Source organism: Athene noctua, chromosome 7 (genome assembly GCF_965140245.1).
Source record: "Athene noctua chromosome 7, bAthNoc1.hap1.1, whole genome shotgun sequence".
Lineage (NCBI taxonomy): Eukaryota > Metazoa > Chordata > Aves > Strigiformes > Strigidae > Athene > Athene noctua.
Window position 1 is genome coordinate 41,661,336 of NC_134043.1, and position 18,836 is coordinate 41,680,171.

The following is an 18,836-nucleotide window of genomic DNA, read 5'->3' on the forward strand; positions in this document are numbered from 1 at the left end:
ATCACAAAGATCTCACTGAACCTGCTCTTTTTAAGAGATAACATAGTCTTACAGAGAAGTCACAAATATAATTGGTCCCTCTTTCTGCCTTTTTAAAATAACCGCTCTCAGTGTAGAACCCCCCTGACACCTTTCAGAGGTTGGCTTTAAGCTTGAGTGGGTCTGGGTCTGATGTATGCACCTTAGCTTCAGTACAGGCAAACAGAAGATGCAAGTAACAGGATACAGGGACCAATATAAGGTTATGTTAAAGTAGTCATGAATAATACGAATGTTCTCTGTATTTGCATCAGTGAAATATCAATCAGTCCAGGGAAATAAAAACCACCCAATTTTGGTGTGTGCGTGTAATTTAAAATGTCTGCAAAAAAGCAGTTTTATTTTAATCATTAATAATTTGTTCTTTATTTTAGGAAGAAAAACAGATACATTGTGAAGTATTAGATAAAGAAATTCATGCCGTGAAACTTGAGTGCAGTGTTGGTTATTTATATGTAGATCAAAAATCAAAGGTAAGCTATGTATGAAGTTTCTAGCTTTAAAAACACCCTAAATACGTTATAAGGATTTTCAGGGAGAAAAACCCCTTGCTTTTCAGAATCTCTCCATTCCCAGCTAACGTCTTTTATCATGCTGGTATCCGAATCTCTCTGCTGCTTTTAAAATTAGTTGCTTAAACACTCTCTGGAATAATTCATTAAGGGACAATGTTGTGTTATGCATCAACTTACTGTGCTTGGCTTCCTAGACAAGTGAACTGACTAAGGCTATGAACAAATGTGTTAGGTCAATAGAAAGGGAGCAGAAAACACAAAAAGCAAATATTTTCTTAGGAATTTTTTTAGAGCAGGAAATTCTAAATTAGTTTAATAAGATATTTGTATTTAAACTGTGTTAAGACACACTATCATTTGCTATAAATAACATTTTATTTGTTCTACAGCTGGATTTCAGTTTCCTCTTGGATGCAAGCTCGTTTACCAGAGCAGAAGAAGACCTCAACATCATCATTAATGCTACCTGGTAAAGTCTAATAAAAATTGCTCAGTGAAAAATATTACTAGCTTTGGAAAACAGAATAGGGGACAGTGGAAAGACTTAGCAAAGCACAGCTGAAAGAAAGCAGATCGGTTGCAAATCTGTAAAGGCAGGGAAATTACAAAAAAACCCCAGAGAATAGATACTTAAATAACGAGCAGGTTTCTGCCGGTATAAAATTTTCTTTTTTTTACTGCCTGACATGTTGTTACTAATGAAATATTTTTGTTTTAATAAGCTGAAAAGTCTCTTTAATATTTGTTTATAGAAATATGCATAGCATACGATGATGTATTCCATACTCATTTTTCTTTCATTTTGTTTTTATAGTAAAAATGAAGATGGGAACATGTTGATGGATAACGTGCTGACTTTAGCTGTACCTCTCAAATATGAGACTGAGTTAAATGCCCATGGGTAAGTCAGCTATTGCTATACCTGCACACTGGTAGAACTGTTGTCTTGTTACTATTCTAAATTCCCAAAGCTTTTAAGCAGAAGCATGATGTAGCTGAAGAATCCTGGGAATGAGATGGCAATTTCTAAGATTTTGGTTTCATTACTGTGAGATGAGACCATACCTATATAGGGTGCTTTGAACTTGTCTCTTAACAGACTATTATTTTCTTTTATAAAGTGAGGTCTTTAATAAAAGCACAGCAGATCCTCAGATTCCTTGCTTAACACGAACCATGTTCTGGGTTTGTTGTGGGGCATTCACGGAGCGTAGTTTTGGGTGAGGATTTATGGCTTTTTCTAATTCATCTGCCTTTTTAAGAGGAAAGAGTACAAAGATAGAAGCACTCAGTGTTCCTAGGTTTACTTAAATGCAAATTTGGTTATTTTCTTAGAACCAATTGTACTGGAGATGGCATGGAGCAGAAAGTTATGCTAATGATATATAGCAATTCTATTAATTAACAACTTCTAAACCATTGTAGATTTGTATCACCAGCTTCGTTTGTTTATGGAACAAATGAAAAAGATTCACCAGTTATGTGTATGAAGGAGAATATCAACTTCACTTTCCATGTAAGAGTTTTTCTTTGTAAACCCTATTATCCTTATTTTGAAGGTTAATGCTTAGGTTTCCAGTGTATCTAATGACATCCTGCACAGTCAGTAAGGGAACTTTTTTTGAGAGTACAAGGGCATGGTGAGCAACTTTTGTGCATTAGTGATGGGAAGTGGCTGTTAATCCCTCTCTGAACACTGTGTTTGGGCTCTTCTACTGAATGGTTAGAGAAAAAGTACTTAGCACAAGCAGGATTGAAAGTGGTAGAGCAGTTCTGACTTGCCACTTCTTCCATTAAAAAACACCACAAAAGGAATTATCTTACCCTAAGCAAAAGGAACTAGGAGCTCCTTATAAGAGGATCTATAGGTATCAGATTTGTGTCCAATGGATTAAAAGCAGGAGTTAGACACTAATCTCTCCTAGTTCCTTTTGCATATTCTCCCAGAAGGCAGTCTGTATGACCTCAGGGTAGTCATCGCAGATTAGCACTGCATACTCATTGGGTTCAGAGAAGTGAAGGGTTCAGTAAACCTACAGAATGAATTAAGCAAAATGTTACAACTCCTGGCAGAATCCACTTTCATGACAGCATAACAAATCAAGGTGCTGCCCCATTCTGTGAAGTTTTATGTATTTATACTTTATATGTATATTTTTCTTACTTGAATAGCCATCGTGAAGTAAAGTTTTAAATGTACAACATTCTTCCCCACAAGGTTATCAATGTAGGACCAAGCATGGCTCCAAATACAAACTTAGAGATAATGATACCTAATGCTTTTCCACCCAATGACTTCAAATTATTCAACACATTGGATATCAAGGTAAGCACAGGTTATTTAATGTCTTTTTATTAGCTATATGAATTCTGTGAAAAAGAGAAGCAGAGCATAGCAGAACTAGTACCGAGTATGTGTTCAGTTTGTTAGCTATGGCAAAGCGAGTGAACAAGAATAGGTTGATCTTCAGCCCCATGTGTTTTAGAATTCTGAAAGTAAAACTTACATTCCTTTTGAGCTTCTTCCCTTTCAGAAATCTATATTCTGATTATTATCTGATGTTTAAATTCTAACAGTGATGTTATTTTTATTTCCAGGCAACAGTTGGACAGTGCTTCTATAATAAATATCCAAGAAACTGTAGTGCAGCAGAAAAAAATGAAAACATATTAAAGGATGTTGTCACTTTCTTTTCAAAACCTGCTAAGAGACAAATGGTAAGGTCTGTCTTTTGGCATCAGTGAGAAATAAATGACTCTATGAAGGAGCCTTAAGACAGTGGTGTATCTTACATAATTAGGTCACCAGAGCAGTCTTCCAGGGATTTGTGGTGGGACCTGGGCTAAGTTCAGTGTAGTCTTAAGTGACTTCAGTGAAGGAGGTGAGAACCGAGATGAGAAAGTTGATTAATGACATGTCGCTGAAGTCAGTGTGGGTGACAGTCACCTATGAAGAACTGCCAAAGCGTTACCTAACTGAATGAGTGGGTAAACAGAATGGCAGATGAAATTCAGTAACAAATCAAACGTGATGCGTGTGGGAAAAACAGTCTTAATTTTAATCACGTGAAGTGTGCAGATCAAATATTCATTGTCTTTTCCACATCAAAAAAGTGCCATCAAATGTGACTCATAGGAGCCAGGTTAAAAAAACCAAAACTATTACTCATGGTGAAACTTCTTACCGAAGGGTGTTGTGAATGCTATAAATAAGTGAATTCCAGGGGACACTGTACAAGTTAATGGGACTGAAAGTCATTAAGAGTTTAAAAATACATGGAAATCACTTTTGGCTGGGGATTTCTTATAAAAATATTTGGGAGACTCGGAGAATATCGTACGTGCCTGGCCTGTTCAGGCTCATCCCTCTGTACCTGTTACAAACCCTGCTAGAGATCAGATACTGGACTATGTAGTCCAGACCAGAATTACTATTCTAGTGATATATTTTTGAGGGTTTGTTCTCATAGAAATCTGTGTGCTGCAACTTGTGTTTGGTAGAGTTCAATTTTGTTTAATGCTTTCATCTTTAAAAGAAGCCAAACATTTTAAAACATGTTAATTTGGGATGTTTAAGTAAGTGTGTTACAGGAAACATCAACCAATGATTGAGAGACAGCCTGCACTAGAATATCAAATCAGAACTTAGGCATTAAAGGATATAATCATGTACAGGCTTGCTTTTTTGTCTTCTCCAAAGCTGAGTGAAGTGGTGCTAGCTGTCAGTGTTCAAGTGTAAGAGTCAATCAATTATGCTGTTTAACTGGATATCATATAGTCATTGTCATTTATCATTCCTGATAAAAGCTAATTTAAAATAACAGTGTAAAAAAATCCCATACAACCAGACTATGACAATGTTATTTTCCATCTAAAAAAAATTCAAATTTTTAAGAAAAATGACCTGTTGTCTTCTAAAACAATTAGGTTGATCCCTTGTACTGTTCCTTTAGCATCTATGGATTGACAGCGATGGATGCCAACCTAGAGTTACGCCCTGACTTTTCAAGAACAAACACGCATCTTTTTGTTTTACTCGATTCCTGAGTGTCTTTAGTGCTGAGATGTTAAAGTTGCTAAACTTTAGGTTTTAATCTTTCCCTCCCTTCTACAGTACTGCATGAAAAATGACAGCCTTTGCTTACAAATATATTGCAAGCTTGGAAACATGGAAAGTGGAAAAGAAGCAACTGTTCAGTTGCATCTGGAGGCTACTCCTTCACTTTTAGAAATGGTAACACATTAATTTTTCATACTTGGGGGGAATATTTCAAGGCATATTTGCAGTATTCTCTGTGTATAAATTCTAGATATTATTTTTGCAAACAGTATGATTAAATCTAAATCTTCAGATGTTAAGCTGTTTTATGTTTTCAGTGCTAAATCTCAAGGTGGTATATGAAAAATTAAAACCACTGAAAAAATATGGATTTTAGATTATGACTTTGGTTTATAGTATGTGTTGCTTTGCCTAGTCTGGCTGGGTTATGGAGGATTGGGTTTTAATTTCAACTCATAATTGTACTTTTCTAAGAAAAGCACGGGGACTTAAGTAAAATCCAACTGGGCTTCATTCCAGCTTTTGGTACTAATTTGTACCTTTGAAAAAGGCACATTGTGTGTTTGTGTGAGATTCTGTTTCTGTGAGCAGCTGTGTTACCATTTTTGCTGGGTAGAAATTAATGTGTTGAAGTTATTTTTTATAAGATAGGTTGTATTTATTTTTTTTTTTTAATCAGGATGATGCATCAGCATTGAAGTTTGAAGTGAGAGCAACAGCCTCACCAGAAAAAAGTGAAAAAGTTATTGAACTACACAAGGACAAACAAGTTGCATATGTAAGAATTCTCTCAATGAATTTTTGATAAACTTGTTAAAGTAGAAAAATGAACAGCCATTAAAATTGTTGAGTTCTATACATGCCTATACACAGACAGTGACTATAGTGTTAATTACTTAATAATGTAATTAATTTTCCTAGTTTGTTGTATTAGTATCTTTTAGGGGGGGGAAAAAAAAAAAAATCAGTTGGCACTAAACTTACTTTCTGCTTTCCAGGTCTATTTGGAAGGAGTGCACCACCAAAAGCCAAAATACCGTGTTACTGTGCTGATTATTGGAATAGGCTTAATAGTTGGTGTTACCTTGTTTTTGCTTCTTTCATTTGTATTATGGAAGGTAGGTTTTCAGTATTGCATAGTTATTCTCAAGTCAGGAATTCACAGAGTTGTGGATCTTTGGATCTGCTAATGCAGGTTAAAGGATAAATAATATTTTGTTATGATCTGTCCTTTCTAAAGAAACATAATTCTTCCTGTAACTTGCCTTTTTTTCAAACACTTGTCCATTTTCCTTCCTTTTGCCTTCTGTGTGTTCTACATCTTCTTTATACAATGCCACAAACCCCTTCCCATGTTTTATATGGCATGTCGTTTACAAATAATTGATATAATTCAATGATATCAAGTGGATCATTTTTGTGAGATGGTGCTCCATGTTTAATGACACAATGACTCATAGTCTACAACAGTTTCATGCCAGAATAAAATGTTTCAGATTTTAAATGGCAACACAAATGCTAAAAAAAATACTGTATGTAAGTAAAAAGGAAAACTAAAAGATGTGGCTTCTCTGACAAGCAATTAAGAGATTGTTAACTTCTTCACAGACATACAGACTTTCTCCATCCATCCTTTTTCCCAGGGAAGTGTAGAAATGAAAGAAGTTAAACGGGAAAGGTTTATTACCATTTCACATTTTTAAAAAATACTGGATTCTGTGAACTGTTAATAGTTCACAATCCCACATGTCCTTACTCCTTGCAGGAGAGTATTAGCCTCCCAGAAAGTAAAAGAAAAAGCAAACCCACTTTTTTGATTGATGAGTAACGTTTGATTATTTGGTATGACAAAGCAGTGGCCAATACCATCTCTCATAAACTCTAAACATGTGCATTTTATTTTAGTTCATCTTTTATGGTTTGGATGTGATAACAAAGATTTGCTGACAACAGATTTCAAAATTATGTATTTCAGATTGGCTTTTTCAAAAGGCAATACAAACCCGTCCCTCAAGACAAGAACAGAAGAGACAGCTGGAGTTTTACAAGTGGGAACAAAGATGACTAAGATGGCAAATAAATGTTTGATTTTAAAATGAAGAATTTAAGATTCAGGTTAATTCACAGGAGAAACATCAGTGACAAGAAAACTGGTCTTGAGCTCCCTTGCTCTTACAAAATACACTTTATTCCCTTGAACTGTATGGAGGACTACACCTTAAAGTACTGTCGTTTTTCTAACACAAAAATGATAAAACAGTTTGCTTTGAAGTCTCACAGTGATATTTGAAATGCCATATATATGTATCTGGTTTCAAACAGACAGAAGAACACTAAATAGAAGAAGAATTGCTTACTGGAAAGAAGAATTTCTAGAAAGTAATAATGTTTGGCCAATCCTGGAAAATAAGACCTCAAGCATATTAGCATGAGTTATATTCTATTAATTTTCAAGTTTCAATAATCTTTTGATTAGACATTCAAGAAGAAATCTTCCCTCATTGCTTTGGCAGTTTTACAAGCGCGTTAGCTCAAACCAATAGAAGGGACGGTAAGCAGAGCGCACAGATGTAGAAGACAGCTATCAGAAGCTCTTTTAGGCTTCTGAAGGTAACCTTGTAAGCTTTGGCTTCGCAGGCACAGCCACAACACTGCAGAGACTTAAGACACCCAGGCAAGCCAGAAGGAGGCAGGTCAGAGGTGGGTTCAGAGCAGGGAATTCTGTGGGGTAGCCTGGACATGCGGCACAGAATCCTCTCTCAGCTGTGGAAAGAGTGATGTATTGGAGCATCATTTCTAGCCTTTTAACGTGGTACTTGCAAGCATGACAGAATTAGTTTTTCTCTCTCAAATATTGCTGCCATGATGTTCTGGACTTCTCCAGTTAAATATTTGGGGGGGGGGGTGGGGTGTTAAAGCAAGTATTTATTTTTATTTATTGGAATATTTTTCTATATTACTCAGCACAGTAGTAGTTAGTACTGGCATTCTGCCAGAATGTAGGGGGAAAAAAAAAAAAAAAGACGACTTCACATAATGACAAAACAGAGAAACACATACCCAACAGACCCCAAATGCCAAATTTTAACTTTAGATGTGCCATGCTTTACCTGAAAGTACTTAATAAGGAAGTCATTTGGAGAGCTAGCTTGGGTTCCTCTGAAGTTGTCGGAAAAATACCATCCAAACAGGCATGCTCAGAAGCCACTCAGCAGAAAGACAAATGACTGAATAGAAACATGGTTCAAACCACTGCTCTGCTACTACAGGAAGTTTCTTCAGCTAGCTAAGTTTGCACTGCCACCTAGCTTTGGTGAAATAGTACAATCCAAGGGGGAAAAAAAAAAAAAAAAGTTACTTTGCTCCCCAGTACGACTGGAGAATGTACAACTTCTTCCATAACTGTATTGCAACAGCAGTATGCAATATGGCCTTTCTTGCTGTGCCTTTGATGTCTTTCTGAACTGCAAGGAGAAATGAATGTAATACGTACAGACACGTTGAAGCTGCACCAGCATACAGGAATTAGCCTGAGACTCAAAAGCAGTACAGAATGCCTTCAAAACAAGCACCTTTGCTAATAAAGTTTGGTGCCATGAAAGCCACATTGTTCACAGATTCTAAAGGTATTGGGGACCATTTTTTAATTTCACTTGATTTGATGCCAAAGATGTGGATTACTCTAAAGTAAATTTTCTCTCTAAAAATCTTCTGCAGTGTAAGGACAAATGAATGTGCGTATATTTAAAAAAAAAAAATAAATGTGAAGAATTAAATATTTTCTTACAAGTCTATGAAATTGTACACAAATGCTTATCTTCCAAATGGCTTTAAGGAATTTTTGCACTTTAACCAAAATAATCTTTGAACAGAAATTAGTTTGATATTACAGCATATTGTGAAAAATATACCTCACATACTGGAAGAAGCATTAACGTTCTTTTTAGTACAAACAATGCAAAAAATTGAAACTAAATAATTTTATTTATCTTTGAAATAGTTTACATAAGTCAGCACATGTGATAATGTTGTCTTGGAAATCATGTCTTTCCTATTCAGATTTGGTTATTAACATGTAAATATTGGCTGCCTGTTCTTAGGATATGAAGCAAAACTCAGCTTTTGTAAACCAGGTTGACAAAAAATGAATGTGCAATGTCCCAGTGGTGGCAAGGTTATAAAGTATCACTTGATTTTATTTCATTAAAAAAAAAAAACACACCAAGAAGTTAAAACACATGAATGCTGTTTCTTCTGCAAGTTCAATTATTTTTTAAATTTTCAGTTAGTTATGTAATAAAAAACAGTTAAATCTACTAAATGTAGCTGGACTCTCCTTGGACAACTTTAGGAAGTTTAGTTTGAATTGTCTTAACATTATGAATATTTGATGTGATACAGTACCAATTACAGTAGTTTAACCTGGAGACTACTCACTGCGACTCAGACAAAGGGTATAAAATGAAATAAGAGGTTCCAACTGGACGTGAGGAAAAACTTTTTCCGTAGGATGACAGCCAGGGTGCAGAGAGGTTGTACCATCTCCATCCTTGGAGGTTTTGAGGCTGGACTGGATGAAGCCCAGAGCAACCAGATCTGATCTCAGCTGGACCTGCTCGGAGCAAGAGACTGGGCTAGAGCCTTGCCGGGCCCCGTCCAGTCCAGAGGATGCTGTGATCCTGGTCCTACTCTGCAGCCACTAACTCCACTACAAAGAGCAGAACTAGCTCTAAGATTCCTGTAATAATTGCCTGTGAAGCAGGTATTTGATTGTCTATGACTCTGGCCTTTACTACTGGCCAGGTTTGTCTGCAAAATGCAAGAGATTTCCAACAAGTAACAGCTTGTTCTTAGGAGATAAATAATCTGCTACAGTATTTCAGGTGCAGTACTTCTTTGTCATCTGTATTTATCACAAGTAGGAATTTTTAACAAGATCTTAAAAGAACTGGATTTCTCATTATATTGGACTGCTTACTGAAGAAAGAACTTAAAGCAACTCATTCTAGCCACAAGACAATGGAGCTTCCACACCATTATATGCCATTCACCTTCTGAAAGATTCATAGACAAGTGACCAAGAAAATGTTCATTATCCCTGTGGACCTGAAAACAGACAAACTTGGTCTGATACTCTTCATCATCTCAGAGAAAGCCAGTTCCCCGAGAGAATATAGTCCTAATTTGCTGTCATCTCAAATAATTGTATTAAATATGTAATCAGAAAAAAAACACTCAGAAATTTTTTTTTCCTATAAGGAAATTATAAAAATTTAAGTCAACTCGAAGTTATTTATCATAACTTTATTCTCAGCAACAACAAAAACTACACAGAATATAATTTCAGTTCTAGGATAGATAAAATGTTTTTAAATACTTGTTTTGGACAAAGAGTAGTCCTTAAAATACATTTCAACAAAGAAAAGACGTTTAAGACATCAGCATATTTTGTATTAGTTTGACTAGAAACTATTTGAAAGCAAATACATTGAGGCAACATTAAAAATTATTACTAGAAATGGAAGTACTTGATTTAAAAAAAATACATGTTGCCACCATCCTTTGGCATGAGGTGGTATCCCTACCTCCACTCACCGGCTCTATTTGAACTGATTTACCTGACAACATGGATAAGCAGCAGCAGACTTAAAAGTAGCTCATATTTATTAAAAAAGCTAGAATAGTTTTAAAGGGAAAAAAATATTTTCTTCTATTCTCATAGACACTTCCTGAACCCCAAATTTATGAGATCAGTATAATCAGTTTTCATTTTTTTCTTGATCAGCCTAGTAGTTTCTTTACAGTTAAATACAACCTGATAAAAATATATAACTTGATAAAAATTTTAAACCAGAAATATTACAGACATCCCAGTTAAGCTTCTGCTACAACTGAATTCAGTGAGTGAATGACTGGGACCTCGGAAGGCTCTGCATAGAGGTGAGAAAAGGATTCTTCAACACAGAACTTGCTGTGTCCCTCCTATATGCAATTGCACGTTGCTTGGGAACTCTCCAGGTCATCAGTGTTCACACCATAGAGATTAATCAGCTGAGGATGCACCCTGTGAAGTGAGGAAGTCAAACCATCAATTTCATTAACTTGCCATGGGTGTGCCACTTTTTGAAGTTTGGGGGGAGGAACAAATATGTATGAATTGCTGTATGGAATAAAATCAGGTGAATTACATTTTGACAGTTCCCCTATATGGTCCTCTCCTGAAGTATATATGATGTATCCTGTAATGTGATCTGCTTTTTATTTTACATACCAGACTGTTGCTTTCAGCTCATCCTCTGTGTGTTGCAGAAGAATGAGCCACCGCCCATTTAATTCCCTGATAACCCTCCTATTTCCCTGCGCACTCACAGTCTCTTTTTTATATCCTAGAGATAGAAACTATTCTCAAGCAGCACCAAGTTTCCCACAATTGAACAACTACATGTATTTATTACATCTTACACACACTGCTTTCCAAGCGGGAATCCTCATCCCAAAAGAAGCTCCTCCCGGGAGTCACAGACCTTTATATAAATACATCTGTTCTCCTCTAAGAAACAAAAGGGTGAAGTAACACGTAGAAAGAAGTGGAGCCGGAAGCTGATGAAGCACCAGAAAGGAAAAGCCATGCGGGTCATACCAAACCTTTCCAAAGGTGGGCACAAGGCAACAGGGCAGAGGCCCAAACAACGGCAAAAGGGCCAGGCTGTGCACTGCACAATGGTACTATTCTGGCAGCGTTTACAACACACTGGTTTGGGTGTCATTTGTATTATATACAGAGATATATATACACAGAATATATACATTTAAGATTGCAGTACTAATCTGTGACAGGTATACAGTCCATAAATGTAACACTTAGCCTTACCGAACATGAACTTCTGATGCTTCTTTCATTAAGTCTCCATCTATATTCCAAGGGTGATTTCCTTCTGCAGAAGCAGCATTCAAACACATATCTTCTCTGGCATCAAGCCCACTTTTAAGCCTTGGTTGCACTTTTACTTCTTGAACTGTATAGGTCTCAACAAAGGGAAAATTGAACTAAACCAAACACAAGACAGATATTAAATGAAGATGAAAGATATAGGTGGTAGCTTAGCAACAAACTGGATTACTTGAAATTAAAAAGCGTGCCTTTTTTTTTTTTTTTTTTTTTTCTATCTTAAGTAAATGGGAACACTTCACTCAAGCTTTGACCACATGAGGCATTATATATTCTGGCTAGCATTTACAGATTAACATGCTGCTTTTATCCGAAATAGTGCCTCATCAAAAATGATAGTGTCCCATTTGCATTCCCACATCGGGCTTGCTCAGTCTACAGGTGAGGGCATATTTTGCATACACTAAAATGGCACGTGCTTTCAGAATATGTGCAAGTCTAAGCTTTTTTTCCTGTGCTCCGGTCATCATTACCAGTAATCCTGTCCTAAGCAAGGCTAGTTAGGATTCTAGTAAATTGTCATCTTAAGTTTAAAGGAGGGTCCACATCTCCTTGCCTAATTTCTAATTACAAAGGCAGAGAGAAAAGCAAAGCCTTCTTCCAAAAGCATAACTGGAAAACATAAACTATTTCCTAAACGCAGCCTCGTAGTGCTGTCACATGGAATCGTCACCCACCTCTCCCCCAAACTCTGACTGTTGACCAATTCAAACCTAAATCTCCTTGTAAAAGTGATTTCACATAATCCTGACACCAGTTTGCTGAGGCTATGCATCGGGTATATAGGACAGCAATAAGGCACTGTGTTTGGATGCTTCGTTTTTCTCTTTAAAGACAGAAAAATGACCACAATCTTGAAATGCCGTTGTGCAAGCGTTCGTAACGAGATGGAATGCATGCCTGCTAAAAATCAGTGGTCATAAGCCATTGCTACCAGTGCAGCATGCAGTGGTCTGCTGAAATTATGGACTTTACCCTTTTCTGACAAAGAGCTGCATGATGTGTGTCCCTGCCCCCCCCAGTCTGCATTCTTGATCTCTGTACTACACAAAAGTTAAACACAGCATGCATTGCCTTTATTGTGGTGAAAGGGCTTTACATCCATAAAACTATGGTACAACACAAATACAATTTAAACCACAACAGATGGGCTGAAATAGGCTAATCGGTATTAGTCTAGTGATTTAAGAAAAAAAAAACCAACCCTCAGAGTAAAAGGGGGCTAATGTATTCTGACAAGAAGCTAAGTCTTCTTACAAGGATGCTAACATTAACTCTTGCAGCATGTCTACCTTTATGATTAAATGTTCTTTTTATAATCACCAGAAACAACAGTACCTGGTTTTTCACGCTGGCATATCTTTTCAGATGTTTTATAAACTCTGTTCGAGAAGTATTTTGTACAGCAATAAGAGCCATGCTTCCATTATTCAACCTGAAAAGCAGACCAATTTAGTTCCCAATGGAAAATTCATTAATTTGGAATTTTCATGGGCTCTTCAATAGTCTAGATTTTAAAAAAAAAAAAAAAAAAAAAAAGCTAACAAGAGTACATTAACAGAATAGTCTCAATTTTTTTTAATCTTTTTGCCACCACCTTCCCCTAGATCAATATAAACTATGAAATTGAGGTTATTTAGTATCAATATATTTATAAAATACACTGTAATAATAGAATTGTACTCCCTTATCAATATCCAGAATGTATTGAGCATAATACATATAATTTTTTTTAAATGCTTTTCTACTTAACAGATGGTTTTTAAACATTGGGGATCATAAATTTATCTTTTCACTTTTCTCTCCAGCAAAGTATAATGATTACCATAGATGCCATGAGGCAGGGCTTTACCAAGAAACCACTTCCATGATGTATGTAAGCACATCCCCATCATATAACCCAGGGCAGGGGGGTTCATTCACCTCCACCATTAACACTCACGCTGCCCTAACAAAGAAAGATCCTGATCTTCAACTCTAACGCTATTCAAACTCTCCTAGCAGTTCTCACTACAGTTCTACTTACATATTTCACAAAGCACATAAAAGTTAAAAAGCAATGGAATTTCGTACAAGGCAAAACAGTCATATACCAGAGATTAATCAAGAAGAGACCCAGCAGTGCAGATATTCAATGGTCCTGGGTATCTGGTCGCCACTGATATTTTAGCATCTTTGAGAATTTGGGTCTGACAATGAGCCAGTATCATTTCACAGGTTCCTTAACGTAACTGAACCTTGCCGCAGAAGCTAACAACCTGAATCTCAATGCAACCATGCCTAAGTCCTCTTAAATTTACAGAAGCAAATCAATGTTCAACAAGAATGTCTGATGAACAGGACAACAGAACTGCTGAGATTGTATACGATATAGAGATGATATACTTCATATATCTTCTGAATATATATGTGTACGTATATATAGTTACGTATTCAGCATGTATGCTTGGAAAATATGTTAAGAATGTTAAAAAAAAAATACTTCCAGCCTACTCACACAGATCTCTCCTCACTCATAGTTCTCTGGCTACTGAACAACTGCATCAGGAATGTTCTCAGACTACAATACAGCAGTCTAGGAAGATAATTTTTATATAACCATTAAACAAGGCACTTGGCATAGCACTACTCTGCTGATTTAGAAAACAGTGATGGTGTAATTGAAAAAGTTGCCTCCTTATCACATTTGCTGCAACAAAAGAGCACAGGAAGCTACTGGACAATGCATTTGGCATTGTGACCTTTTACCTTCAGAGATGACTAAGAATTCTCCATAATTCTCTTGAAAGCCCTATCTGCACCAAAGCACAACACCTATGCTGTGAGAAACAGATGTCTCACATGGCTCACACAGCATAGACAGTTAAACATAGCTTGACATGTTTCTGCAAATTTAGACTAGTATAACTAGAGTTACAGGCAGTCAAACCTTTCATTCCATTTCAAATGTCTTCATATGGCAAAAACCTCTTGGGGAAAATAGGACAGAGTGAAGAAACCTAGCTGAGTTTAGCTGATGCTTCCATAACGGGTCTAGAGTCTCTAACAATTAGTGCAACATTCATGTATTGAAAAGCCTTACAATTGAGAAGATACTTGTCTGAAGAGTCTACTCTACCTAACCTACTAGCTGATTGCACTCCTAAGATTATTTTTAAAAAGAGATGAAAAAAAGGATGCCCTTGTATGAAAGGATAGAGGGACCCACTGAGCAACTACACCGTGGGAGAAACAGGCTCATTCAAACCTGCAATAATTGCATGTAGTTGTCATAAAATTCCCTGTCACTGAGAAACAGGTGCCAGAACAGATGGAAAGAGAAAGCAAATCTGAAAAAGAATAATTTTGTCATTTCTTGTCAGAGTTTTGCTACTGACTGGTATAATAACACACTAAATGCTGAACAGAACTAAGTTCCTAACAGGAGACAGCATCAGGGCACTATCTTGAGGTATATGGATCTTAGCACAACCCCTGTAGCAAAGAAATCTTCTCAATAAGTTTCACCAGAAACATTTGTTTCTACGTTGTTACCAAGAAGTCAAATTCCACCAAATCAGCCAGTGATTCTGAAGAAAAATACCTGATCAATTCTAAGGCACATCTATTTTCATCATAATGATAATCAAATTAAATAAAACAGACTCATTCCATAAACTTCTCTCAGTGCTGTTTGTTGCTTTTTTAAATAGATATATCTACACACACATATACATATGAGTTTCTGAATTCTTTTTTGTAGGAGTGTGTTGTATTTCATGTACAACTAAAAAGTTTGTACTTGCTGTTCTGCTTAATTGTCAACTGGATACATCAAGTACAAATATTTATCACCTGGTAACTGTTTAGATCACCACAAAGCATGCTATGACAATAAGCTAAAGGCAAAATGAGTTAATGTCATCAACCCACACACTCATTTGTTTCCCAAAACCCTACATGTAGAAGCTGCATTTCCTAAATTCAGGGGGGAAAAAAAAGAAAAAGAAAAAAAAAAAAAAAGCAGAAGACAAGCATGAATTTTGGTTCTTCTTAACAGAAGAAAGATTCATACTTCATTTTTGCTGGCTGTAAAGCAGAAGATGAGGGTCACCTTTATATTTGAAAAAATAAAATTAAATCCAAGAATGAAGTTTCTACATATAGCCAAATCCTATGACAGATGACTGCTCCATGACTACTACTTAATTCAGACTTGCCAACTAATTTAATCACAGCAATTATCCTCTCATTATTCTAGTTAGACTGCTTGACCTTATTTGCCTGATCTAAAACTGATTACAATTCCTGGGATTATCGAGTCTGCTGCAGTCCATGCTCCCTCCCCCATTCCAGAGGGTCTAGACTACCTAAACACAGGCTCGTATTCTTGGAAAAGCCAAGGTCTTAAGGTAAGATGTCAGAATTTATAGACATGACTAATTCTCTAAACCCCTACTGACCTCGTATTAGGTGCCAAGCCTCTCGGTGCCATTGAACACAGACAAGGGATTGCCATAATGCTCACATTCAGGAAGTGACCCTGAATTTTGTGCCATTGATCCTTGCTACCTAAATATAATAGAGTAATTCTATATTACTCCAGTTTAACCAGCCACAGTTCACTTTTAAATAATCATAAAAGCAAACACTCACCCTCTTTTTTAGTTTTCTCTTTCTTCTTTCTAAAGGGGTAGAAACATGTAGGTAAAGTAATTTAAAGTAATTTTAGCACATTCCAACATCTACCTTAGAAAAATAAGTAAGATATCAATGGAACTGAACAAACCAATAACATTGAGTGGAAGACTGCTTTGTAACAAATCCTCTGCAGTCTACTTTGTATAACGTTGCCTGTAGACAAGTCTGCAGTTATCAAAATCAGTTTTTTAGGTTTTGTTAAGACTGTTTTAGCTGATGATCAGATTTGAACAAAATTAAGAATTTGTACAATTTTATCTTCAAAGACTCATATTTTTGTGGCTTTGGAATTGTTTGGCTCAATTTTACTTACCTGTCATTCTCAGGAGAGTCTTCATGTGGAATTTGTAGAGGCAGAAATGATAATTCACATTCCTCTGGCCTAGAAAAGTATTGATATTTACTATCAGGTAAACCAACATTCCGACTGCTAGACAGACTTTTATCTAAGTTAAGATGATTTTAATGAGATGCTGAATATACAGAACTTATCTCTTTAACTTATAAGAGGGCTATATATCACATCTGAGTTAAATCTGTCTGCAATTAAGAAGTCAAGATAACTAAACTACTGTCTATATTTTTACTACATTAATTATTGCATTTTCTTCAAGAAAACTAGAAAAATATAACAGCTCATGGTATACTTGAGATCTGCCAGTGTTTTGATAAAAGCAAAATCCTTCCGCTGATTGGAGGGCATCCAACGGTGTTTTTCAGCCAAAGCTAGAGTCCTTGCACCAAAACCAAACATAGCTGAGAACCCAAACCGCAACAGCTTGCTTGGAGTACTGAAAGTACAGACATCTACCGGTTGAATATGTCCTGAAATTTCAAAGTTAAAGACCAGAAATTACAAATAACACCTGTATTTCAAAGGGAGTCCAATTTACCATTTCCTTTTCACCTAATTTAGCTGTGGGGAAAAAAACTCCGCACTCTTCCCTAACCTTATGAAGTCAAGTTTTACTAATGGAAACCAGAATCAATCCAAATATAATTAAGACTTTATAAAATAGTCATAAGGAGAACAAAGTTCAGATGCTTCCAAGTGATAAAAAACCTAAGGCAAAAATTCAGCTACTTTAGCAGTCAAATGGTCTGGCTTAATTCTAAGCAAATTTTCCACAATTACTATCAAAGAAAATGTAATACTGCCACATAAGTTTTTGCAACCATTTCACCAAATATTTGTAATGACTGAACATTGTACCGGAGAAGACATGTGAACTCTCAAATATCAGTTTTAAATGTATTTATATTTACAGTTATAGAATTTAGACCTCTAATTTTGTTCAAGATAGGGTATATACATTTTTTCTGTAGTAGAACCCAGGTGGTTTCCATTAGGTTGAGTTTCTCTGATTAAAAAGATAGTTTTAGATTTTACCTGTAAAGGCTGGTGTATTGCTAGTTAAGAAATAGAGCAAAGGCTCTTCCACTGTTGACTGCAAGGTCTAGAAAATCGATACTCAAAGTGGACCTTCTCCATTATTCTCTTTTTTCATTTGGAAAAAAAATAATAAATAGCGTCCTAAAGAAAAATTGCTTTGGGAGGAATACTAAAATTGCTCAACTAAGTATTTGCTATTTCCTAAGACCTGAAAATAAGGTTTGCACTATCAGCCTAGTTCTTCCTTTTAGCATAATTACATTTTCACATGCAAAAACCTATTTACTGTGCAGACCAAATGGCAAGTGATACAGTTTTTTCTACCAACAAAGCTTTCTTATAGAAACTCTTAGTATTTAGAAGAAATGCACATGGAGCTAAAAAGATGACTGATACTTTCTCAGAAATATGACAATACTTTCCTGAAAAGTCCAATCCTAACCACTTCCTCAAACTGGAAGTATGGTGTATTTCCTATTGTCTTCGGCAGGCATTTTAAAATAATCAAGTGATTAGGCAGCCAATCATGGCATAACACACACACACAGAGTGACACTATTCACACAATCAGGTCTGGAAAAGGGTACTTCTTGTGTTAAAATAACATCAGTAACAGGGCATGAATGCCAAAATCAGACATTATTCCATGGCAGATTTTAGTTATCAGAAGATGAGGTCCGCAACCTTTGCTACTGAACTATACTCGAAGAATCATAACCTTTCCAGTATGCTATAAATCAGGAAAGAATCATTTGGGTTTAAAAGTCTTACAACGTAGTTTAGAGTAATAGAGCATAATACTATGCCTTTATTAAACAAGTGGTTACGGCAAGCTCTAAATGCTGCTTTAGTATTTAAAAATCTGTTAATGTATATAAAAATATTTACCCATTATAATGTGCAACGTCGCAGTCACTGCGTGCTTAATACCATAGAGAGTATAGGCCAAAATATTTGTAGTACCTGTAAAGGTGAACACAAATGCTTGTAAGAGATACAGAATAACAAGAAAAAAATACATATAATATTTTTTTTGAATGAAGACACCGAGACATTTACTGAATTAAAAAAAAAAAAAGCCTCCCCACAAATTACTTAGTCTTGGTAACAGCAGAAATGCTGAATAGTACAAATTCAAACAATTAAAACTTCCAGAGGTCTATAAAAATCTTCTCTACAAATTCATTTATAAGTGCCATA

General features: G+C 35.9%; 2 protein-coding genes across 4 annotated transcripts in view; one reads left to right on the forward strand and one right to left on the reverse strand.

The window, feature by feature from the left end:
* ITGA4 (integrin subunit alpha 4) overlaps positions 1 to 9,799 on the forward strand; it is a 40,181-nt gene extending 30,382 nt beyond the window's left edge. For both annotated transcript variants that reach the window (XM_074911010.1, XM_074911011.1), the window contains exons 19-28: positions 414 to 512; positions 944 to 1,023; positions 1,369 to 1,455; positions 1,980 to 2,070; positions 2,773 to 2,880; positions 3,153 to 3,272; positions 4,669 to 4,788; positions 5,294 to 5,392; positions 5,613 to 5,732; positions 6,590 to 9,799. In XM_074911010.1, the coding sequence (XP_074767111.1) occupies positions 414 to 512; positions 944 to 1,023; positions 1,369 to 1,455; positions 1,980 to 2,070; positions 2,773 to 2,880; positions 3,153 to 3,272; positions 4,669 to 4,788; positions 5,294 to 5,392; positions 5,613 to 5,732; positions 6,590 to 6,682 (1,017 nt within the window). In that variant the 3' untranslated portion in view covers positions 6,683 to 9,799. The remainder of the gene's footprint in view (positions 1 to 413; positions 513 to 943; positions 1,024 to 1,368; positions 1,456 to 1,979; positions 2,071 to 2,772; positions 2,881 to 3,152; positions 3,273 to 4,668; positions 4,789 to 5,293; positions 5,393 to 5,612; positions 5,733 to 6,589) is intronic.
* Positions 9,800 to 9,999: 200 nt separating this feature from the next.
* The window catches only part of CERKL (CERK like autophagy regulator), a 58,044-nt gene continuing 49,207 nt past the window's right edge, over positions 10,000 to 18,836 (reverse strand). The window contains exons 6-13 of one of the 2 annotated variants that reach the window (XM_074911012.1): positions 18,525 to 18,599; positions 16,891 to 17,068; positions 16,557 to 16,625; positions 16,199 to 16,227; positions 16,006 to 16,114; positions 12,902 to 12,998; positions 11,486 to 11,661; positions 10,000 to 10,678 (exon numbers count right to left, since the gene is read on the reverse strand). In XM_074911012.1, coding sequence (XP_074767113.1) covers positions 10,597 to 10,678; positions 11,486 to 11,661; positions 12,902 to 12,998; positions 16,006 to 16,114; positions 16,199 to 16,227; positions 16,557 to 16,625; positions 16,891 to 17,068; positions 18,525 to 18,599 — 815 coding nt within the window. In that variant the 3' untranslated portion in view covers positions 10,000 to 10,596. The remainder of the gene's footprint in view (positions 10,679 to 11,485; positions 11,662 to 12,901; positions 12,999 to 16,005; positions 16,115 to 16,198; positions 16,228 to 16,556; positions 16,626 to 16,890; positions 17,069 to 18,524; positions 18,600 to 18,836) is intronic. The other variant, XM_074911013.1, reaches the window with a different exon arrangement.